General features: G+C 37.9%; 1 protein-coding gene across 7 annotated transcripts in view; it reads right to left on the reverse strand.

Annotated features, from left to right (window-relative positions):
- Positions 1 to 26,183, reverse strand: part of ZPBP (zona pellucida binding protein) — a 105,696-nt gene that overhangs the window by 64,964 nt on the left and 14,549 nt on the right. For all 7 annotated transcript variants that reach the window (XR_015766719.1, XR_015766720.1, XM_028108959.2 and 4 more), the window contains 2 exons: positions 19,587 to 19,736; positions 8,402 to 8,620 (listed from right to left, as the gene is read on the reverse strand). Coding sequence is in view for 5 of the 7 variants with exons in the window: in XM_028108959.2 (XP_027964760.1) it covers positions 8,402 to 8,620; positions 19,587 to 19,736 (369 nt within the window). In the remaining 2 variants the exon portion in view is untranslated. The remainder of the gene's footprint in view (positions 1 to 8,401; positions 8,621 to 19,586; positions 19,737 to 26,183) is intronic.

Here is a 26,183-nt window from a genome sequence, read left to right on the forward strand (position 1 = left end):
AATCTTCACAGGGGTATACCACATTCAAACTATAGAAAATCAAACGAAAAGAAAATCTTGAAAGAAGCAAGAGGGGGGGGAAAAAACTTCTTACTTAGAGAAGGAAGGGTAAGATTTACATCAAGGATGACTCTGGGAAGGTGGCAGAGTAGAAGTCTCCCCTCAGACACAACAATTTCAGTGGAATAGTCTGTGCCATGTAACTGTTTTGGAATTCAGGAGTCTATGGAATTACGGCAATTTCCAAGAGAAGGCTTGGACAGCAAATTGTTAATTTCAGTCAATTTTGGCTCTTAGCACAGTAGTGGCTCCCCATCCAACATCCCAAGACCCATGGCAGGCAGCTGTGTGTGTATTCTTGAAATAGCTTGTACACAGCTTGTGGGAACCAAGATGGGGGAAATTAAAATAAAACAAAAACAAAAACAAAAACAATCCTGACCTCCAAATACGAGATGTGTGCTTGATTTGCTCATGCTTCTTTCACAGAGATGCAGGTAAGAGGCAGGTGGCCATTACTGTTGCACTTCCTTCCGTGTCACAAGCCCCTCTCACGCTAGCTGAGATGACTAACAGAAGACCAGAAAAGGCCGGTGCCCCTTTTTCACCTCATTTTTCTCCTCTTCCTTTTTGGGTAGCCAGGCATTAGGCAGTAGGGTATCCAAAAGCAACATTTATGGGAAAACTTAGGAAGTGACCATATATGCACAAAAAATGTAAAAGAAAAGACAAGACCGGAGAGAACTTAAGTTTGTATATCGCAAAGACTGTTGGCACGATTTAAAAAAATAAACAACAAAATAAACAAACCCTGGAAAAGGAGAAGAATCTGATTTCTACACTCACACTATTAGATTCGAGTGCCTGTGTTCAACAAATCATAAGACATATAAAGAAACAGTATGGTCCATTCAAAGGAAAAAAGTAAATCAATAGAAACTATCCCTGAAAAACACCTGATGTCAAGTTTACTGGACTAAGACTTTAAAACAACCTCCTGGGAGATGGGGAAAGAATTAGAGAAGATGTAGATAAACTCAAAATTATGTATGAACAAATGTAAATATTAATAAAGAGACAGGAAACCTAAAAAGAATTCTGGAGCTGCCAAGTAGAACTGAAGTGAAAAAATCACTACAGTGATCTGAAGGCAGATGTGATCAGGCAGAAGAAACAATCAGCCCACTTGAAAACAAAACATTAGAAATTCAAATCTGAGGAAAAGAAAAAGACTGAGGAAAAGTGAGCAGAACCTAAGAAAATTTTTGAACATCATCAAATGGACCAAAATATACAGTATGGGAGTCCCAGAAGGAAAGAGAGAAAGTATCAGAGCAATCATTTTAATAAACAGTGGCTGAAAACTTCTCAAATTTGATGAAATCATGAATATAAACATCTAAGAAGCTCAACAAATACCAAGTAAGGTGAACTCAAAGAGACTTGCAGGAAGATACACTATAATGAAGCTTTTGAAAGACAAAGAATCATGAAAGCAGGAAGAAAGAAGTAATCTGTCTAATACAAAGGATCCTCAGTAAGATTATGAGCTGATTTAGCATCAAAAAGTTTAGAGGCCAGATGTCATAGGCTGATATATTCAATGTGCCAAAAGTTGTTTGTTTGTTTGTCTTTTTAAGTATCAACCAGGAATCCTGTAACATGCAAAACTGTCTTTTTAGAGTAAGGAAGATTCCTAGATAAACAAAAGCTAAGGGAGTTTGTTACCACTAGACCTGCCCTCCAAGAAATGCTCAAGGGAGTCCTGCAGGTGAAAGGGAAGGACACAAGACAGTAACTTGAAGCCCTATGAATAAAGATCTGGATAAAGGTAAATATGTGAGTAATGCTAAAAGCTACTACTATTGTAAGATTGGATTCTAACAGCAATGTTTACATGATTTAAGAAGCTCTTTAAAAACAATTAGTCTAAAAGCTAGTATTACTATAACTTTGGTTTATAACTTCACACTTTACTTTCTGCATAATTTGAGACTAAATTCATTTAAAATAATTATATTGGGAGCAATTTATAAAGTCATAATTTTATGGCACTGACAATGGAAAAGTGTGGGAACAGAACTGTTAAAGCACACAAAAGACAAAGATACTGTAAGAAAAGAATATTCTAGATCCATATCACTAATAAACACTGATGTAAAACTCAACAAAATACTAGCAAACTAAATTCAGGAGCCTATTAACAGGATAATATACCATGAGTAAGTGGGATTTATTACCAGAATGCAAGGATAGATCAGCATATAAAAATCAATCATTGTAAGACACCACATTAACAGAATAAAGGGACCAAAAACCCACATGACCATCTCAATTGATGCAGAAAAGTCATTTTACAAAATTCAACACCCTTTCATGGAAAAAAATACTCAACAATGCAGAAACAGGAGGAAAATCCCACCATATAATGAAAGATACACACATATATATAATCAGTAGCCAATACCACATTCAGTGGTGAAAAGCTTTTCCTCCAAGACCAGGTTCAAAACAAGGATGTACACTTTTGCCATTTCTATTCAACGAAGTACTGGAAGTTCTAGCCAGTGCAGTAAGACAGGAAAGAGAAATAAAAAGTATCCAACTGGAAAAGAAGTAAAATTCTTTCTGTTCACAGATGATGTTACATTTTATGTAGGAATAAAGATTCCATAAATAAAACTGTACAAACAATTCAGAAGACTTGCCAGATACAAAGTCAGCTGTGTTTCTATATACTACAACCAACAGCATGAAAAGGAAAATATGAAAATAACTTCATTTATGATAGCATCAAAAAAAAAAAAAAACAACACCTAGGAATTACCTTAACCAAGGAGGTGAACTACTTATACCATGAAAATTACAAAGCATTGCTGAGAAAATAAAGAAGACATATATGAATGGAAATGTGCCCATGTTCACAGATTGGAAGACCTAATATGATTAAGGTGTTAATACTATCCGAAGCTATCTATGGATTCGATGCATTCCCTACCAAAATCCCAATGTCCTTATCTGGCAGAAATGGAAAACCAGATGCTAAAAACCAGGGAATTGCAACTGATTTCAAATAGGTAAAGCAACGCTGAAAGAAGAACAAAATGAAAGACTTACATTTCCAAATTTCAAATCTCACTTTACAAAGCTACTATCAAAACCTTCTGATCAAAGCAGTGTGATACTATAATAAGGACAGGTACACGGAAAAATGAAATAGAAGAGTCCAGAAATAAACCCATATGTCTGAGGCTAGCTGACTTTCAACAAGAGTGCCATTACAATTCAATGGGGGAGACCCCAGTCTCCAAAAAATGCAGCTGGGACAACTGAACATGCACACTTCAGTGAAGACTGGACCCATATTTCACAGTATTTAAAAATAAATTACCTTAAAATCAATCTTTGACCTAAATGCAGGGGGTAAAACTTGAAAATTCTTAAAAGAAAACAAAGAAGTATACAAAAAGATCAATGAAGTTTACACTTCAAGGAAAAAGAAAGAATAAAAAACAACAACAACACTTGTCCCAACATTAGAAGAAATAACAAAAGAACAGATGTCTTCTTTGAAAAAAAAAAGTCTGTTCATGCCTTCTGCCCGTTTTTTGGATTGGATTATTTTGGATTATTTGGTTTGGGGGTTCAGTTTTACAAGTTCTTTATATATTGTGGATACTAAACCTTTATCAGATCTATCATTTGCAATTATCTTCTCCCATTCCATAGGTTGTCTTTTAGTTTTGTTGATTGTTTCCGTTGCTGTGCAAATCTTTTTTAAGTCCCAGGAGTTTATTTTTGCTTCTGTTTCCCTTGCCTCAGGAGACCTATCCTGAAAGAAGTTGCGACAACCAATGTCAAAGAAGTTACTGCCTGGGTTCTCTTCTAGTACTTTATACTTTCAGGTCTCATATTTAGGTCTTTAATCCATTTTGATTTTATTTTTGTGTATGGTGTCAGAAAGTCGTCCAGTTTCATTCTTTTGCACATAGCTGTCCAGTTTTCCCAACACTATCTGTTGAAGAGATGAAGAGACTGTCTTTTTCCCATCGGATATTCTTTCTTGCTTTGTCGAAGATTCATTGATTGTATAGTTATGAGATCATTTCTGGGTTTTCTATTCTGTTCCATTGATCTGTGTCTATTTCTGTGCCAGTACCATACTGTTTGGATCACCACAGCTTTGGAATATAACTTGAAGTCCAGAATTGTGATGCCTCCAAGCTTTGCCTTTCCTTTTCAAGATTGTTTTGACTCTTCAGGGTCTTTTGTGGTTCCATACAAATGTTAGGATTGTTTGTTCTAGTTCTGTGAAAAATGTATTTTGGTATTTTGATAGGGATTGCATTAAATGTACAGACTGCTCTGGGTAGTATAGACATTTTAACAGTATTTGTTCTACCAATCCAGAGGGGGAGGTTGGTAGAGGGACTGGTTAAATGGGTGATTGGAATTAAGGAGTGCACTTGTCTTGATGAGCACAGGGTGATGTATGGAAGTGCTGAATTACTAGGATGTACACCTGTAACTAATATAACACTATATGTTAACTAGCTGGAGTTAAAAATCTTACAAAAATTAAAGCAGAAATAAATGAAATATGGAATAGGAAAAAATAGAAATTATTAACAAAAGCGACAGCTGGTTCTTTGAAAAGATAAAAAATTGGTAACTTTTAGCCAGATAAGCAAGAAAAAAGAGAGGCTCAAATAAGTAAAATTATAAGTGAATAAGGAGACATTACAACTGATCCACAGAAATACAAAGGCTCATTAGAGACTGCTATGAATAACACTATACCAAAAACTTGACAACCTGGAAGAAATGAGTACATTTTTTTTTTTAAAGATTTTATTTATTTATTTTAGAGAGAAAGAGAGTGAGGTGAGGGGAGGAGCAGGGGCAGAGGGGGAGAGAGAAAGAGAGAGAGACAGAGTCTCAAGCACACTTCACACTGGGTGCAGAGTTCAATATGGAACTCCATCTCATAATGCTAAGATCATGACCTGAGCCGAAATCAAGCTTAACTGACTGAACCACCCAGGCATCCCAGAAATGGGTACATTCTTAAAACACACAACCTACCAGGACTGAATCATGATAAAATAGAAAATATGAACAGATCAATAGCAAGTAGAGACTGAATTAGTCCCCAAAAGAAAAATCCCAGAACCAGGTATCTTCAGTGGTGAATTCTGCCAAATATTTTCAAAAAACTAATGTTAATCCTTCTCAAACTCTTCCAAATTACTGAAGAACAGGTAACATGCCCAAACTCATTGTGCTTGGCCTGATACCAAAGTCAGATAAGGACACTACAAGAAAACTACAGACCAATATCTCTAGAGACCTGTATCTCTACATACAGACCAACAGATAATGAATACAGAAGGAAAGATTCTCAACAAAATACTAGCAAACCAAATTCAGTAGCACATTAAAAGCTTCACACCCTATGATCAAACAGGATGCATCCCTGGGATGCAAGGATGGTTCAACAAATGCAAATCAACAACTGTGATGCATCCCATTAATAGAATGAAAAATAAAATCCCATGATCGTCTCAACTGATGCAAAAGTATTTGACAAAATTCAGTAGCAATTCACAATAAAAACTCCTAATAAATTTGCTTTAAAGGAAAGTACTCCAATATAATAAAAGCCATATACGACAAGCCCACAGCTAACACCATACTCAATGGTAAAAAGTTGAAAGATTTTCCTCTAAGATCAAGAACAAGATAAGGGTGCCTACACTCACCATTCCAATATAATAGTATTAAAAGTCCTAGCCTGAGCAATCAAGCAAGAGAAAGAAATAAAAGGCATTTGAATCAAACACAAATAAGTAAAACCGTCTCTGTCTGTAGACGACGTGATCTTACATATAGAAAACCCCAAAGACTCCACCAAAAAACTTGTCAGATCTTATAAATGAATCAAGTAATCTTGTGGGACATAAAATCAACATGCAAATATCAATTGCATTTCTATACAATAACGGCACATCACCTTAAAAGAAAGAAAACAATCCCACTTATAATAACATCAAAAATAATAATATACTTACGAATAAATTTAAACAATAAGGTAATAAGGTAAAAGATCTGTACACTGAAAACAGTAAGATACTGATAACGAAAACTGAAGACTCACAAATAAATGAAAAGATATCCCATGTTCATGAATTTAAAGAATCAACATTGTTAAAATGTCCATACAACCCAAAGCAATCTATGGATTCAATACAATCTCTATCAAGATTCCACCAGCATTTTTTACAGAAATTAAAAAAAAAAACTCAAATTTTTATGGGACCACAAAAGTCCCTGAATAGCCAATGTATTTCTGAGAAAGAGGAAAACTAGAAGCAGTACACTTCTAATTTCAATGTATATTACAAAGGTATAGTAATCAAAGCAGTATGGTACTGGCATAAAAACAGACACAGATCTATGGAAGAGAAATGAGAGCCCAGGAAATAAACCCATGCATATAAGGTCAAAGGAGCCAAGAATACTCAATGGAGAATAGGTAATCTCTACGATAAATTGTACTGGGAAAACCAAATAGTCAGTCACATGCAAAAGAATGAAACTGGACTCCAATCTCAAACCACTCACAAAAATTAATTTGAACTGGATTAAAGACTTAAATGTAAGACAAACCATAAAATTCCTAGAAGAAAACATACAAGAATGCTCTCTGACAGTGCACATGCCAATGACTTTATGAATAGGACACCCAAAGCACAAACAATGAAAACAAAAAAACATGTGGAACTACATCAAACTAGAAAAGTTCTTCACAGTAAAAGAAACAATTATGTGTGTGTGTGTGTGTGTGTGTGTGTGTGTGTGCATCCATACACAATGAAACAGTATTTAGCCATGAAAATGAAGGAAATTCTGCCATTTGCAACAAAGTGGTTCATGAACCTTGAGGGTACCATGCTAAGTGAAGTAAGTCAGACAGAGAAAAATAAATACTTATGATCTCACTTATACATGGAATAGACAAAAACCACTCACAGGAAGAGAGAACTGACTGGTGGTTGCAGGGTAGCAGGTGGGGCCTGAGGGAAATGGATAAAAGTAGACAAAGGGTATAAACTTTATATATATATTTATACATATATATATATATACACACACACACATATACACACACACACACACACGAAATCCTTACATCGTACTTCTTAAACTTACATACTGTTATATGCCAATTTATTTCGATAAAGCTGGAAAGAAAATAAAAATTGGGCAAAGGACTTGAATATACTTTTGTCCATAAAATATACACAAATGGCCAAGAAGTACACGAGATGTTCAACATCATTAGTCATTAGAAATATGCATATCAAGCTCACAATGCCTCATTTCTATTGTATATCGTATCTTTTCTCTTATGGGTTCAACTTTACGTTCAAGGTCTTCTAAGGACTATTAAATGCCTATTAATACCACCTATTAAACACATTGGGTACAAAGACCTCATAACTCTTACGAATGCTAATAGTGAGTCCTTGAAGAGCTAAAGAGTCTAACTGTGATACTTTGTCTCAGGGGCTACAGACTCACTTTCAAATTTTTTCTGAAGAGGGAGAAAAGTAGTAAAGAAGATAAAATACAGTGCAAATGGGGTTGAACTCTTTTTTTCCTGTAAAGCTTCACACCTCTCAGTTGTGTCTAAAAATTCAATCCTTGATGGCCAAAAAACCAAACCAAAAAAATCCCCCCCCCCAAAAAAAAACCCCAGAAAATTGGAGAAATGTGAGTACAATCAAACATCGGCAGCAGAGGAATCAAGGACAGAGTGAGGAGGAAAGGAAAACAGCAAGCAGTATCATTTGAGATGGACAGAGGATGGAGTCCTATTGCCAGGGGATCCAATAAAAACGTATGGATAGTTATTCCACAGTGTTTATTCATAAACAGGTCCTTTATAAATATACATATAGGTACAAAATCAATATCTTTGTTTTCCAGAAAACCTTGGGCCTCCACTCTGCGCTGTTATTAGGAAAAGCACAGTAAGCTGTTAAAATGGTCCCTCTGGTCTATAATATTAACTCATGTTATTAGAATTAGGTGCTTTTACAAATTAAATCTTTGTAACAGCTAAATATCAAGATAGGCATTTCTTTATACCAAATTCTATTCTCTAGTAAATTACCACAGCAAGGTTTAGTTATTTGAGATTGCCAACATTTCATTAAGTACGAGAATCGGTAGAATTTTATTTTGGGGCCTATCAGAACTAAGTCAAAGTAGAGAACATGAAACATATTCAGAGCTATAACGTTTACTTTCAAAAAATGCTGCAGGTAATTCACATGTCTTCAAAATTTGCTTTTTGTTTTCAATTCATTTTCTTTGAAGAATTATATATACTTACCTGAAAATGTAAAGAACAATTCATTTTGCAAACCAGCTCTTTGCATCTTAACACGATGGCATTCCGACTTCAGTAAAGAAACTTCACATGAAAGGTCAAGAACCAATTTGCTTAAAATCTGAAGAAGTTTCTTCTCAAAAGAAATATTATAGATGCTATTGCAGGGAGCTGCATGATATCGAGCTGTGAACTGGTAATAATAATGAGGCTCACGATAAGCTGTAAAAAATTAAGGAATAACACAAAAGTGGTTATTTAAACAATGAAAATATATTGCAACTACTAAAAAGAAATCATTACTTGGAATAAGTTCATAGTGTTCTTATATCCACCCTGAGGAAACTGAGGGTTACAGGGATTATGTCACATGTCCAATGTCTATGGAATAAAAACTAAGATTCTGGGTGCCTGGGTGGCTCAGTCGGTTAAGTGTCCAACTCTTGATTTCGGCTCAGGTCACAATCTCAGGGTTGTGAGGTTGAGCCCCTATCAGGCTCTGCGGTCAGCAGAGAATCTGCTTGAGAGTCTCTCCCTCTCCCTCTGCCCTCCCACCCCCCGCCACTTGCTCACGTTCACTCTCTCTCCCTCTCCCTCAAAAATAAGTAAATCTTTAAAAAAAAAAAAAAAATCAAAACTAAGACTCTAACCAAGAAGCCTGCCCCATACATAGTCTGTGCCCTTAACCAATACAATATTCTTCCTCAAACTTAGGAATGAAATTTCTAGAAGTTTAAATATTCATTTTAAAATAAACAACAGGGTGCCTGGGTGGCTCAGTCGGTTAAGCGTTTAGCCTTCGGCTCAGGTCATGATCCCGGGGTCCTTCATCAGGCTCCCTGCTCAGTGGGGAGTCTGCTTCTCCCTCTGCCTGCCACTCCCCCTGCTTGTGTTCTCTCTCTCTGTGTCAAATAAATAAAATCTTTAAAAAATAATAAATAAAATAAACAACAGTCCTGTAATTATCAACTACAGGCAAAAACTAGTATGTTTCTCATAAATCTACCAGTTTTACTGAGTTCCATTACAGTATCTGACACTGAGAACATTTTTTTCTAACCATTTTAAAATCTCACCGAAATGAAAGGAAAAATATAAAAATGATAAGAAATCCATAATAATTATATACATATTATGTCACCACATTTCTCTGATGCAATATCAAAATAAAAATCAACAATGAAAATCTGTCAAATATTTTAAAATAAAATACTACTAAATAACAAATGGCATATTCCATAAAGTGATGATGATTGAAAATATTATTAAAACTATAATAATGTGACATGACAGCTGGAGAAACGGTACAAGCCCACTTCCTAATGAAAGTGATGTCAATTACTTTTAGAAGACAACCATTTATAACCTCTGGAAATGGTCCTAATGTAAGCAGAAAGAGATAGGGGTTCCCAGAAAAAGAAAGACATAGCTTTCTGGGCATAAGAAAAGTGATTTCAGGCCCCAGCCATCTCAGGAAAGCATATAGGAATGAACAGCCTGTACTAAACCAGGAGACAGCCTAATCATACCAGGAACAATAAATTAGTGATAAAATTCCCAGTGCTAGTTAGTTATGACAACTATCTCAATTAATTATGAGCAGACAGCAGTTCACCACATTTTATTCTATCACTACTCTTTAGAAGAACCTGTGCTAAAACTTCAAAGCTGCAAAAAAGCTGAGAGATCTAGTCCAAGCCACTCACTTTGTGGACTTGCACACTATTGCTCAGGGAACGCAAAAGGATTTAAACACATTCTTTTGGGCGAGAGTAGTGGAAATGAGGCACCACCCAGGAGGTGAAATGACATTTGCCAGGAACACAATCCTTGACCACCCCACGGGCTGGTGGCTGAGGCCCTGGTTGGGGAGGAAGAAGTGTGTACAAACTAGGGAAGGCTAAATATTTTCTTGTAGTAACCAGAGCCAGCAAATGGTCATCAACTATTATTTACTACTTTTCTGATAACAGAAATAATCTTTGTGGAAAGACAAACAAAAAATTTGTTAAGCAAACAAGCAACCACACCAACTCCCAGTGCTGATTCAAAAGTGAGGTCTGGCCTGACACACACCTGTGAGTTACCTTCGTAGGATCTAAACCCCTCTGAGCACTCAAGACTCTGGACCCACCAGAGCCAGAGACCTGATGACGCCCACCCCCACTGGCCCTCGGGATGTTGACCTGGACTCTGCCACCCTCAGACGACTTTTTGCCCAACTCCAACCCGTATTCCCCCTTGAGCAAGCCCCTTCATAAATATGGATGCACCCTTAGTCAAAGCTTCCCCAATTTTATCGTTCTAGGAGACGCTGCTGTGGGAAAGATCCCTGATGTTCTCCTTACTCGTTCCAAGTAGAACCTTTCCTTTTCCTATTCTTTGGCTCGGCTGTATCTTTAGGCTCCACACCCACCAAGGGGAGAACTGAGTTTGGGGTAACACTAGGGCAAAGAAAAAAGGGAAAAAGCATTTGTTCCAAAAAATCTACTAAAAGTCAGTAAGATCTGAGGAGTTGAAGCCAAACCTCCCTCCCTCACTCCCTCCCCTCAGCTAGATGGAAACTCCACCACAGACTAGTACAGACAGGAATGCAGGGCGCCCTCTTAGCCCAGCTCCCAGACAGCAGCCTCCCAGGAGGGGCAGGAGGTCAGCATTTCCCCTGCTGACTGGAGCTACCTGCTGCTCAGGTGAACTTGCAGGTGATACAGTGGAGAAGGGATGACTCCCTTAGTCCACTCATCAGCACTTTGCGAGACAGAGGCTCAACACTGCCTGCAGCAATGCTGAAAATCCTAGGGGCCCTCACAGCCCTTGCCCAGTTTATGGTGTGAGTGGATCCACACCAGGAGCAGCAAATGGAGGAGTCCCAGGGATGCCGCTGCTCTCCCTCGACCAAGCGCTAAGCAACTAGAGTAGGGTGGCACTCAGCGGGAGCACACCACTGTCCCCACCCTCAGCCCAGGGGCTGCAGGTCAGACGATTTGCCAAAGGGGGGGAGCAGGCTGTAGAACAGAGAGCTCCAAATCTTTTCTCAAAGGAACAGACACTACTTGAGATCCAGTGCAGGGAAGCTTGAACCTCAGGGTAGTCTCAAAAACAGCAGAGGTCAGGGGCGCCTGGGTGGTTCAGCCTTTAAGCGTCTGCCTTCGGCTCAGGTCATGATCCCGGGGTCCTGGGATCGAGCCCCGCGTCTGGCTTCCTGCTCTGCAGAGATCCTGCTTCTCCCTTTCTCTGCAGAGAGCCTGCTTCTCCCTCTCTCTGCCGCTCTGCCTACTTGTGCTCTCCTATCTCTCTGTCAAATAAATAAAATCTTAAAAAAAAACAAAACAAAACAGCAGAGGTCTTGTGAAAGACAATTGGGAAAACTTTTATAGATTCATTGGATAAACAGGTGAATAAGAGCCTGCCTAGTTTGTCAGAGAGCAACATTGGAAAAGTCAGCTGGGAGGAGCTATCCCGGAGTCAGAAAAAAATCTCAAGCACTGACCTGGGGAATATCACTTCAAAGGAACCCAAATTTAACTGGGTCAGTCTTCAGAGGAATTTATGCCCAGGGCATTGTTAAAAACAAAAGATCCATCATACTGCTGTGGGTACACTCATGCTGCACCTTCCTAAAACAAACAAGGGTGGGCGGGGGGGGGGCGGTGGGCGTGGGGTGTCTTCGTGTTATGGTGGGTGAGGAGTGAACTTCACAGAAATGATGTAGGCACTTGCTCAGCAAATAAACATGAAATAATTATCACAAGCCTGGGGAGGGCAGGGGTGTGGGTCACTACCCAGAGTTCCTACACTATCTAAAAGGTCCAGTTTCTGGAAAAAATTTGAGTCAAGCAAGGAAACAGGAAACTATGACTCATGTACTGGAAAAGCTAGGGAATAGTAACCACTTGTGAGAATGATCAAATATGGGATTTAAAAGATAAGTGTTTCAAAGCATTCATCATAAATATGTTAAAACAGGCGCCTAGGTGGCTCAGTTAGTTGAGCATCTGCAGTTTTGGCTCATGTTGTGATCTCAGTGTCATGAGATCAAGGCTCACGTCAGGCTCCACACTGAGCATGGAGCCGGCGTGGGATTCTTTCTCTCTCTCCCCCTCTGCCCCTTCCCCTGGCTCGTGCACATAAAAAGAAAGAAAATGTTAAAATAACTAAAGGAAATTATGATTAAAGACGGTAGGCATAATGACAATCTCACATCAAATAGGGAATATCTATAAAGTAAGAATTATAAAAAATGAACCACGTGGACATACTGCAGTTGAAAAATGAAAACACTGAAAGCAGAAATGGACCAAGGGGCTCAGCAGATGTGATCTGGCCAAAAAATGAATCAGCTAAGAGAAGTTCTCCAGAATGAAAGAACATGACCTCAGTCAATAATGTGAATCCACACCAAAAGATAAAGTATAACTCAAAATATATAGTGAAAAATCATTAAAGAAATTAAAATGCCACATTAGAAAATGTGCATTTACTTCAAAAGAATTAATGAAAAATAGAGGAACATTCATGAAACAAGAAATACAACAATAGTGTATATCTAATTATATAAAAATAATGTTAAATGTGAATGAATGATACTATCTAATCAAAAGGCAGAAACCAAAACTGGATTGAAAAAGCAATATCAACTATTTGGTGTCTACATGAGCCACATATTACATTAAAAGATACAAATAAATTGAAAGTAATAAAATGAAAAATGATACACTATGCATACAGCAACCACAAGAAAGCAGAAGTGGCTATACAATTATCAGGCAAGACAGACTTTAAAAGAAAAAAAAATGTTCCTAGAAAGAGGAACATTTTATTAAGATAAAAAGGACAATCCCTCAATTATAAACACAGACACACCTTAAAACAAAGCATCAAAACGAAACAAAATCTGACAAATAAAAAAAGAAATCAACAGCTAAACACTATTAGTTAGAGACATCAATGCCATGCTTATGGCAATAGAACAAATAGAAGAAAATTAAGACCTAATTAAATGGAGGCATACCATGTTCATGAATTGAAACACTCATTATAGAAGAGGTGACAATTTTCCCCCAAACTTATCTATAGAGTAAATGTAATTCCCATAGAAATTCCAGCAGGACATTTTGTAGATACATTCAAGATTATTCTAAAATTCATATGGAAAGAGAATGGCCCAGAAAACATAAAAACAATCTTCATAAAAAAGAATAGTGGGAGGAACCACTCTACTTGGTATCGAATGTTTCCAGATAGCTATATTAACTAACAGTGTGGTACTGGCAGAGATATAGACCTATTGATCACTGGAAGAAATGAGAGAACCCAGAAATAGACCCCCACAAATATTCTCAACTGGTTTTTAACAAAGGTACAAAAACAATTCATCAAAGGGAAAACAGACTTTGCAAGAAATGAAGCTGGCATAACTATATGTCCATACATAAAAAGTTAAAACCTCATACCTTATAGAAAAATTAATTGAAAATGTGTGACATTAAAAGTAAAACTGAAAGACTTTAGAAAAAAAATAGGAGGATATCTTTGTCTATGGCTAGGCAAAGAATTCTTAGACTTGATACCAAAAGTATGATTAATAACCAAATTTGATAAACTAGACCTCATGAAATTGAAGAACTTTGGCTCTGCAAAACTACTACAAGTTATAAGACATTAAGGAGAGAAATTGAAGAAGACAAATAAATGGAAAGATAGTCCATGTACGTGTGTTGTAAGAATTAACATTGCTAAAATGTTCATACTACCCCAATCAATCTGATTCATTAAAATCCTTATCAGAATTCCAATGGCATTTTTTACAGAAATAAAACAATCCTAAAATTTGTATGGAACCACAAGACTCCAAATAGCGAAAGCAATCTTGAGAAAAGCTGGAGGCATCATGCTCCCTGATTTCAAACTCTATTATGAAGCTACAGTAATGAAAAAAGTATGGTATAGAGACAGATAAATGGAAGAGACTAGAGAACCCAGAAATAAATCCCCATATACACAGTCAGTTAATTTACAAAAAAGGAGTGAAGAACACGCAATGATGGAAAGGACAGTCTCTTCAATAAATGGTGCTGGGAAAACTGGACCACCCAAAGAAGAGAGTGAAACTGGACCACTATCTTACACCATACACAAGAATAGATTAAAGAACTGAATGTAAGACCTGAAACCATAAAACTCCTAGAAGAAAATATAGGTGACAAACTCCTTCGCAATTTTTCTAATCTGACACCAAGAATAAAAGCAACAAAAGTAAAAATAAACAAGTGGGACTACATGAAACTAAAAAGCTTCTGCACAGCAAAGGAAACAATCAACAAAATAAAAAAGCTAACTTACTAATAGAAGAAAACTTTTGCAAAACATGTATCTGATAAGCAGTTAATATCCAAAATATATGAAGACCTGAGACAACTCAACAGCAAAAAACACAATCCAATTAAAAATGGGCATAAGATTTATATAAACATTTTTCCAAAGAAACACAGCTGGCCAAGAGGTACATGAAAAAAATATTCAACGTCATCATCAGGGAAACGCAAATCAAAACCACAATGAGGATACCACCTCACACCTGTTAGAATGGCTAGTATCAAAGACAGAAACAACGTGTGTTGGTGAGGATGTGGAGAAAGGGAACCTCTGTGTACTGTTGGTGGGCATGCAAACTGGGGCAGCCACTGTGGAAAACAGTATGGAAGTTCTTCAAGAAATGAAAATTGAACTACCATATGACCCAGCAATTCCACTTCTGGATTTGTCCCCCATAAAAGCACTAATGCAAAAAGATATGTGCACCCCCATGTTCAATGCAGCACTACTTACAACAGCCAAGATAAGGAAGCGGTGCCCACTGACGGTTGAATTGGCTAATAAAATCTTGGGATTTGAGTGTATGTGCGCATGCATGTGCGCATAAATGTGGCAACATGGATGGACTGTGAAGGCATTATACCAAGTGAAATAAATCAGAGAAAGACAAATACTGTATGATTTCTCTTATATGTATCTTTAAAAAAAGAAAGGAAAGAAAAGCTCACAGATACAGAGAACAAACTGGTGGTTGCCCCAGGCAGGTAGTGAAGGGTAGAAAAAATAGATGAGGGCGTCAAGAGGTTAAAAAAATTAAAAATTAAAAAAATATACTCTGGATCCCCTCCCTTTGGAAAAAAAAAGAAAAAAAAATCTCAAGACACTGAAAAGATATAGACTAGAATGTTCGCAAATAACATAACCTACAAAAGTAGGTTATTTTTTAATGTATTTTTTAAAAAAGTATGTATTTTTTTAAAAAAAACTCAAAACACCAGTAACATATCAAACAAACCAATTAGAAAATGGGCAAAAGATATCAACAGACATTTCACCAAAGAGGGTGTAGAGATGGTAAATATGCTCATAAATTATGTTCAATGTCCATAGACATTAGATAAACACTAATGAAAACCACAATGAAATATCACTTCACAACCATTAAAATGGTTAAGATCAAAGATAACGACAACACCAAATACTGGAGAGGACATAGAGAAGCTGCTGGTCAGAATGTAAACTGGCACAGCCACTGTGGCAAAGAATTTGCCAATTTCTTGTAAAACTAATATGTAACTACCACACTTTGGGCATTTATCCCACAGATATAAAAACCTGTATCAACACAAAAAACTATACACACAAGGTTCATAGCAACTTTATATGTTATAGCCCCAAGCCTGAAACAATCCACACACTTCAGTGTGTGAGGGGTTAAACAGATGTGGCACATCTGTACTGCGAAATACAGCTCAGAATAAAGAGAATGAATGAGAAATGCACACAACAATGTAGAAGAATTTCCAGAGAATTAAGTCAAATGAAAAAAGCCAATCCCATGAAATTATATACTATATTCCTGTACTTATATCTGGGTGGTTAAGCATCTGCCTTTGGCTCAGATCATGATCCCAGTGTGCTGGGATGGAGCCCTGCATTGGGCTCCCTGCTCAGTGGGGAGTCTGCTTCTCCCTCCCCCTCTGCCCCTCCACCCCGGCTTGTGCTCTCTCTCTCTCCTGCTCACTCTCTCTGTCTCTCAAATAAATAAATAAAAGCTTTAAAAAAGAAAAAAAGAAAAGACAACCCAAAGTATACTTCTGTTCCTGGTGTTGCTATGTATCTTAACTGCAGCAGTGGATACAGGAGAACATACCTGTGATCAAACTTAAGAGAATTAAACACACACACACACACACACACACACACACACACACACACACACACACACACAAAGGAATACTATAAAATTGGAGGAATCTGATTAAGATTGGTGTACTAAATAAACTTAGCATCTTGGCCTGATTATGTACTATATGTTCACAAGATGTCACTATGGGGGAAAGCTGGGTAAAGTATACATGGGATCTCTGGATTGTATTTTGCAACTATACATGAATCTACAATTACCTTGAAATAAAAAGTTTAATTAAAAAAACACAGGCCATGGGTGGCTCAGTTGGTTAAGTGTCCGACTCTTGATTTTGGCTCAGGTCACGATCTCAGGGTCATGAGATCAAGCCCCACGTCAGGCTCCATGCTCAGCTCGGCGTCTGCTTGAGATTCTTTCTCTCTCTCTCTGCCCCTTCCCCCACTTGCCATAAATAAATAATAAACAATAAAATCTTTTAATAAAAAAATAAAAAAAACCCAGGCCAACCAAATAAATATAGGCAATCTTTTTTTATTTTCTACATATTAAGGAAAGATCTCAGAAAAAAATTAAACCGAAAAAAATCACAACTCAAAAACAGGTGGTAAATCTCACCATAACAACAATACTTGAAACTTCTGGAGCATAAACAACATCATAGTGAGAGAGGCAGAAGCTACAGCAATATGATAAAGAAAGGTTTGGTATGCAGACTGGTAAGACCCTATAAATTACTGAGAAAAAGGCAAACCAACCAAAAGGAAAATGGCATCAAAATTGAAAAGGCAATGTAATCTACTAGGTAACAAAAACACTTTTAAATGCTCAAATTTACTAATTAAGGACGGGCATATTAAAGGAATAAGTCACCACACATCCATGATCTTGCCATATTTAAATCTGATAGTAATTCTGGGTGTTATGTTATTTTTGATACTTTCTAAAATTTTAAACACTTCATATATAAAGATATAATGTAATTATAAGTGAATTCAGTTCTAATTCAGGGAAGCTTGCTCAGCACAAGCCAAACAGAAACCAACAAAAAAATATCTTATAGAAGATGAAGTTTTAGTATGGCAGGGATATAAATTGGTCCATTCTGTGTAGGGAAACTGGCAGAATCTATCAAAAATAACACTGCATATTCTGTAGAAGATTCTACCTTATAGAACTCTTCTTACAGAAATACTAACAATTTAATTTCCATTAATACAAAAATACGTGTGTATCTTGTGGTGAGCATAGCATAAAGTTTAAAGTCGTTGAATCACTATGTTGTACAGCTGAAACTAATGTAACATTGTGTCAGCTATACTAAAAAATAATAATAAAAATGCCATTTATATACCAAATGTATATACTAAAGCACTTATATTTAAAAAGATAAAAAAGGGATCTGATTGGCTTTTGTGCCTGTATAACATAAGTTAACTTTTAAGTAAGAACACCAACTCTGGGATCAGAATTGCTAGGCTCACATCTGGTCCGCCCGTATTCTCACAGCGTGGCCCTGACCGAGTCACGTAACCCCTCTGTGCCTCGGTGTTTGTACAGACAGAACAGAGCAGTATGTACTGCACAGTGTGCTGCGGGCATTAAATACACTGCATACAGATAAAGCACTTCTGACTATGCCTTGCAGAAGCACTAGGTGCGTTTTATGGTTATCAGAATTACGTGTAAAAACACAGATTAGCTGTGCTCATCGTTACTGGGCCCAGCATTCATTCTGGGCGTGGCTACAGTTGTCAGCCGATGTGACTACACCCCCTCAGAGGTGATATTCAGTACACACAAGACCTATGAAATACCAAGATGGAGAGAACTACTGAACAAAAGTGAAGTGTGACCGATTCAGAAGATTAAACAAATTTTTGCCTAAGAAAGTTAATATAATTTCTCATAAAAAAAATTATGTCTTTCTTTATATGGATATATGGGATAGTGTTTTTTCAGTGACCAAAAATTATCAGAAAACCACTAATAATTCTGCCATTTGTTCTGTAAGTCAGCTGTGACAAGGATGGTACATCAGTTTCCTATTGCTACTGTAACAAATCATCACAAATGTAGTGGCGTAAAATGGCACAAATTTATCATCCTGCCATTTTGGAAATCAGAAGTCCAAAGTGAATCTTACAAGGCTAGAATCAGGGAGCATTCCTTCTGGAAGCTCCAGGGGAAGCTCCATGTCTGCCATCTTCAGCTTCTAGAGGACTCCTGCACTTCCTGGCTTTATGGCCCCTCCTCCACCCTCAAAGAAAACCACTGAGACCTCTCCTTCCACCATAACGTGTCCTTTATCTGCTGCTGACCCTTGCGCCTCCTCTTTATAAGGACCCTTTTGATTGTCCTGGGCCTACTCCACTTCCTTAGGATAATCTCCTCTTGTCGAGATCCTTACCTTCTTGATATGTGCAGAGTCCCTTCTGCCATTGTGAGGTAGCACATTCACAGGTGCTGGAGATCAGACAGGTGCATGGGGGAGGGCCCCTACCCTCTCTGCCGCACGGGGCCGCCCCGGTGAGAGGGAACTTACAAGCCACCTTTGCTCAGGCTGTTCTCCTGGCCACTCCATTATCCACCCAGGTCTCCCAATCTCAAACTTCCAGAGATCAAATTGCTTTTAGAAAAGGATTTTACAGTGGCATTTCATGCTCCTGTCTGGGGGGAGGGCAGTGTGCCATCAAGCATGAAACTCAGAATTTAAAAGCAGTACAGGCTATAATATTGTAATAATTTGAAAACACGATTTCCATAACCCCCATTTTCATTCATCAGCTTAAAATTATGTGTTCCTGTCAACTTGCCCTTGAAAAAACAAGACCTGCCCTCACCACTAACACTTTACAGAGTACTTTGTAAAACACAGGCAAGCAGGAATTTTTCTTTAATTAGAAGACTAAAAATGACAAAGTGCCTTTAAAAGACAAACCTAAAGATATTAAAATATTTGAAAATATCAAGAAATGTTAAAATACAACTAAATGTACTTCTTACCATATATAACATATTTTAGTTGAAGATTTTTAACAATTTCTTCCACAGTCGGTTTATACTCCAGGAAACATGTGTACACTCCACTCATGCCCTCCTCAAAGTTCTGGAATATAAGACTTCCTGTGGTTGTTACTTGTGCAGTGCTGTTCTCTAATAAAGGAGTAAAATACAGTATTTAGTTGCTTAAATGACATGACACTGAGATAAAATGACAAAGTATTTTCTAAACAGAGCTAAACCACCAAAATTTACCTACAGAACCACTGAAAGGAGCTGGGGGCATCACCAGTCATTGTGTCAACTGTTGATAGCAGGTGCCAGGATGACCTTCTTAGTGTCTGATTTTTACTAACCAGAGTCACCAACTGTGTGGATGCCTAAGCAGTAAGAGACTAACAATTACACGTATTTAATGCCCTCCTGATCTCCTTGCATTAATGTGGGCACTACCAGATATTCACAGATGTATGAAAACAGTAGATATCTGCATACGCTATAAAGTAATTATGTATACATGTATTTTATGGATAAGCTATGCCTTCCATAAGCTTACAAACTACAAACTACATGCGAAAGGGAGGAATGCACCCAGAACAAAGGCTAACCCAAGATACTCACTAACAACTAGGTACTTCTAGTCATTACACATGAGAGCAGGCAAACGCTGGGTTACAACCTTAAGGGCTGCTCAAGAAAGAAAAGAGAAGATTAGATCACTGGACCTGTCCAAAGTCACACAAGCACAGAACTGCAGGTTGAGAGTTAGGACCAGATGTAAAAGCCCTTTTGACTTCCACGTGCTTCATTACTTCAGTATCACCCTGGGAGAAAGCTATGCTATGTAATGGGAGAAGAGTGTGGTGTCCAGGCTTCAGACATGGGTTTTAGACATGCCTTTCTTTCTCATGAACTGTGTAAACCTCAGGTAATCCCTTAATCCTTCCGAAGTCCAGTTCCTTGCTTCTCCCCCTCCCACTCCCTGTTTGTGTTCCCTCTCTCACTGTGTCTCTCTCTGTCAAATAAATGAAGATCCTTAAAAAAAAAAAGAATTCCCATTTCCATATCCTGGATGAAGCTGAAAAAAGGGTTATAAATTCAGACTATGTTTATACTGCAATCCCTATTTCTTCATGAATATTTTTTGATGAAAGATTACATATTTATCATAACATGTCTCTTTTCTAAAACAGATTAACAAGTTTTCAAGTGTTTGCTATATATTTCAGCAGAGACAAGCACTTGATAGTAAATATGGTAAAAGGTGTCCTTATAAGTCAGTCAAAGAAGAGATATGCCGGGGCGCCTGGGCGGCTCAGTCGTTAAGCGTCTGCCTTCAACTCAGGTCATGATCCCAGGGTCCTGGGATCGAGCCCCAGATTAGACTCCCTGCTCCACGGGAAGCCTGCTTCTCCCTCTCCCACTCCCCCTGCTTGTGTTCCCTCTCTCACTGTCTCTCTCTCTGTCAAATAAATAAATAAAATCTTTTAAAAAAATAATAAAAAGAAAAGAAGAAGAGATATGCCATAGGATTTCACTCATACGTGGAATTTAAGAAACAAATGAGTATAGGGGAGGGAGAGGGAGAGAGAGAGAGAGAAAGAGAGGGAGAGAGGGAGGCAGACCAAAAAAGAGATTCTTAACTCTACAGAACAAACTGATGGTCACCAGCAGGGAGGTAGGTGGGGAGATGGATGAAATGGGTGAGGAATTAAGGAGTGCACTTGTGATGAGCACTGGGTGTCGTATGGAAGTGATGAATCACTAAATTGTACACCTGAAACTAATACTACACTGTATGTTAACTAATTGGAATTTAAATAAAAACTTAAAAAAAATAATGAAGAGTTAATACCTATTCTTCTCAACCTATAAAGAAAAAAAAAGTGCCCACAGAATTTAAATACCATGTCGTCAATGAGGCTATATGCATTTTTGGCAATAATTTGTAATGAAATTTTCCCAATCCAGAAGTATCAGTTAATAAGTGCATTAATACATACTTGAATGCCTACTACAATGCTAAATACTAGGAGAGCCAGAAAAACAAGTAGCATATGATACATAATAAAACACCCTCTCACTTTCTTATTTTTAAAATATTAAAAGTGGCACACCTGAAAAGATACCCAGAGGATTTCACAGCCAAGAGAAAAAGCCATTCTATAACACCACTTAAAAAATGACTTTTAAGTAACTAAGTTTGAATGGAAATTTCAAGATGCCGAGGGATATTACTGTAACAACTCATACAACAGCAGACAGTCAATGAATTAGTACTTCTTTCTCTACAACTTAGCTTGATCATCTAAAAATTCAGAGTTGGACTGGATTGCCAGAAGTCCATGTCTTAGAGTTCTAAAATTACATGGCAAAATTTAAGTACAATTTCATTACAACTTATTATTTTTAAAAATAGGCTTACACTTTTGGTTTCTGCTCAGATATGGAAGTTGACTATGAGAACATCAATCCCACTATTACAATAAGGAAAAAGACAAACTGTCAATTAACAACTCTTCTTGAGCCTATCAAAAGATGACGGTGGGAAGGCAACCAACAAACCTGAAATCTGGGGACAGTGACCTATAAATAGAACAAGGACCCAAGCATTTAAGAACACTCAGCTAAAAGTCTGCAGTGAATTGCTAAAAGCCAAGTGTCAACCAGTGTGAACATGTGAAGCTTCTGAGGAACACACATATTAGGGTGGGAGAAGGTGGGGGTATTATACCCTCTTATAGGCTCTACCTTCAGCAACAACTGAGTGATCAAACGGAAGGTGAGGAAAATCTTGAGCAAGACTCCCATTGGGTTCTGGCTAGAGGAGAGGCCCCAGCAACCCTTTCAAAAGTCTACCCACACACCCCTTTCCCCCACTTTCTGGTAAGGAACAATGCTTTAATCTAGAGGGAGAGAAGGAACAAAAATAGTCACCTGGGGCACTGTGGAAACTTGGTACCACCAGGGAAGGAAACGGGAAGGGAAAAAAAAGAGCCTCATTCTTGAGGAAGAGTTAGGAAGAAGTACTAGGCCAACACTAAAGCTGGAGAAGGGGTTGGAGCATTTGTGAGGGCCACCCCCCCAACCACAAGACCCAGGGATGCCATACTTGCCAAAACTAAGCTTAACCAAACATCAGAGACTGTCCCTCTGCCTCAACTACCCATCAGTAATAAGAATCTAGTAAAAATGCAGTGCAATCAAATTAGAAGAACTGCAAGAGATTCTTTCCAGATAATTTTTTTTTTTTAAAGGGGAAACCAAAGCCAAGGAAAAATTAGACATTGGGGAAAAATAACTTCTCATGAATCAGCCTATACCAAAAACTATCTTTTAAGTTATCTGAAGCTTTCAATAACCACTACAACCACCAATATTAAACCCAGACAAATTCTTGACTAGATTAACACAAACTTGTAATACTAAAGACAAAATATTATTTAAAAATATATATTTTATTTATTTGCGAGAGAGAGAGAGAGAATACATGAGCAGGGGCAGAAGGAGAGGAGAAGCAGACTCCCCTGCTGAGCAGGGAGCCTGATGCAGGGCTCGATCCCAGGACCCTGGGATGACCTGAGCCGAAGGCAGACGCTTAACTGATTGAGCCACCCAGGCGCCCTGACATAACACTATTTTTAAAAAGGTGTTGATTTCAAAACATAAAAATACTTACTATCTACTGTCTTATTCAAGATGTCCAACTTTAACATAAAATTCGAAGGCATGTAGAAAAGAAGTGGCACATTTCCAAAATACCAAACAATATACAGAGGCAGACTCTTAAATGACAAAGATATCACAAATATTAGACAGTTATTTTAAAATAACAGTGACAGGGGCGATTGGGTGGCTCAGTCATTAAGCGTCTGCCTTCGGCCCGGGTCATGGTCCCAGGGTCCTGGGATCGAGCCCCGCATGGGGCTCCCTGCTCAGCAGGAGGCCTGCTTCTCCCTCTCCCACTCCCCCTGCTTGTGTTCCTTCTCTTGCTGTCGCTCTCTGTCAAATAAATAAAATCTTTAAAAAATAAAATAACAATGACAAATGTACCAAAAAATTTAATGGAAAACATAGATAATATGCAAGACCAGATAGGAGAGATTTCAGCAGAGACTGAAGCTATAAGAAAGAATTAAATGAAAATGCTAGAATAGTAAAACAAAATGAACAACAACACACACACACACACACACACAAAACCCACAATAACCCAGACGAAGTATTCCTTCTATGGGCTTGTAAAAAGCTTGACAGCTAAGGAAAAAAATCAATGAACCTGAAGACAGGTCAAAAGAAACAACCCAACCTGAATCACAAAGAGAAAAAAAATAAAACACCCGCCACCGCCACCACCAAGAAGAAAGAATCCAAGAGCTGTGGAACAATATCATGTAGTGTTAAATCTGTGTGACAGGAATCTCCGGAGAGGAGAGGCAGCATGGGGCAGAACAAATACTTGGAGACATCATGGCTAAGAATTTTCAAAAATTAATGGCAAATACCAAACTAAATGTTCAAGAAGCTTAGAGAACACTAAGCAGAATAAATATAAAAAACAAAAAAGAGGTATATAATCACTGAAAATAAAAGGCAAAGAAAAAATCTTCAAGTCCGTTAGAAAAATTGACACAATGTCTACAGAGGGTCTGGGGTAAGATTACAGCAGACTTCCCATTAGAAAACAGGCAAAAAGAACACAGAAGGGCATCTTTAGAATGCTGAAAGAAAAAACCTGTCAATCCAGAATTCACAACCAGCACAAGATAAGCAAACTTAACCCAAATCACACAGAAGAAAGAAAATAATAAAAACAAAAAGAGACCAATGAAATTGAAAACAAAAAATAAGAGAAAAATCAAACCAAGAGCTGGTCCTTTGAAAAGACTGATAAAATTGTTAAACCTGTATCCAGAGAGACCAAAATGAAGGGAAAAGATACAGCCAATATCAAGCAGAGAGGGGCACATCATCCAGATCCTGAATATATTAAAGAAAGTATCACAAACTACTTCATGCTCACAAAGTCAACAAGTTGAAAGAAGACTCTAAATTGGACAAATTCTTTTTTTTTAAGAATTTATTTTTTTTTAAGATTTTAATTTATTTGACAGAGAGACACAGCGAAAGAGGGAACACAAGCAGGGGGAGCGGGAGAGGGAGAGGGAGAAGCAGGCTTCCCGCGGAGCAGGGAGCCCGACGCGGGGCTCGATCCCAGGACCCCGGGACCATGACCTGAGCCGAAGGCAGACACTTAACTGACTGAGCCACCCAGGCGCCCCTAAATGGGACAAATTCTTTAAAAGATACAAAATACAAAAACTCACAAAATGGTGAGAAAGGAAAATCCTATTCCTACCTCATTTAGGTTATACCTGTGAACTCTGAAGCCAGACTTCAAGGCACATGATTTCAGCTAAGTACCTTCTTCTCTCAATGCCTCTGTTTTTTCACATATAAAATGGAGGAAATGACTGTACTTGCTGAAGAAGGCTGTCCAAAAAAATTAAATAACTAGTATGTGTATGTGTGGGTGTATTTAGGTACAGGACAAATACAAAAAGAAAAACTAGGGAAAAATACTGTAAAAGGTCAGGACACTGCTTACCTAACAGGGATTTGGGGAGAGAAGAATAGCATTTTTAAGCAACTTACTAAGAGGTGCAACAGTCTTGGTAATGGTAGATCTTGACTTGTAGGTTCTAGGATGTTTGTCTTATTGTGTGTCATAACTTGCATGTATCTTATATACATTTGTATATATGAACGGCTTCATTCCATAAAAAAATAGTAAGGCAGAATAAAATATAATCTATGATCTCATTAAAAATAAGAGTGTAGTTACAGGGTAAAATTCAACAGATATACATATACGTGTTTATATATGTTCAGAAAAGTGGGAAAGTCCACACACCAGAACGAGTTAAGTCATCAGAATGGAAGAAGGGCTGGGGTAAGAGGTATAGGTCTTTGTGCAAAAAATGCATTACATTTGTAAATAAAAAAAATATTGAAGGAGGGGCGCCTGGTGGCTCAGCCAGTTGAGCGTCCAAGTCTTGATTTTGGCTCAGGTCATGATCTCAGGGTCATGGGATTGAGCCCTCTGTCAGGCTACATGCTGAGCATGGAGCCTGCTTGGGATTCTCTCTCTCTCCCCATGCCCTCTGCCTCTCCCCTGCCCATGTGCTCTCTCTTTAAAATAAAGAGAGAGAGAAAGAAATCGGGGGGGGGGGGAGGGGAGTGGGGGCTGAGAGAGAAGGTGGGGAAAGGGAAGGAGAAAGAGACCAAATCTAAGATTGGTCCCTATATTTTACAACCCATCTAAACAAGCTGAGTATTTCTCTCCAGGAGAATGTGCAAGTAATTACATAATCACATGATTTCTTTTGTTCAATTTTAGGGAAACTAACTTTGGAATATTCATAAAAAGATAACTAGGTACAGTGCAGTTTAATCTAGATTCCAAAGAGATTCTCCACTTTTTAAGCTGTAGGAAAATTAGACAACAATTCCAGTTCTTTCTGAAATCATAATGATAGTGCAACAAATGAGCTTTAAAACTGGTAGACAGTGAATTATGGTGCGATCATGTACTGCAAA

Source organism: Eumetopias jubatus, unplaced genomic scaffold (assembly GCF_037043125.1).
Source record: "Eumetopias jubatus isolate StellerSeaLion01/CBP00866 unplaced genomic scaffold, mEumJub1_p1.0 scaffold_14, whole genome shotgun sequence".
In the NCBI taxonomy this organism is placed as follows: domain Eukaryota; kingdom Metazoa; phylum Chordata; class Mammalia; order Carnivora; family Otariidae; genus Eumetopias; species Eumetopias jubatus.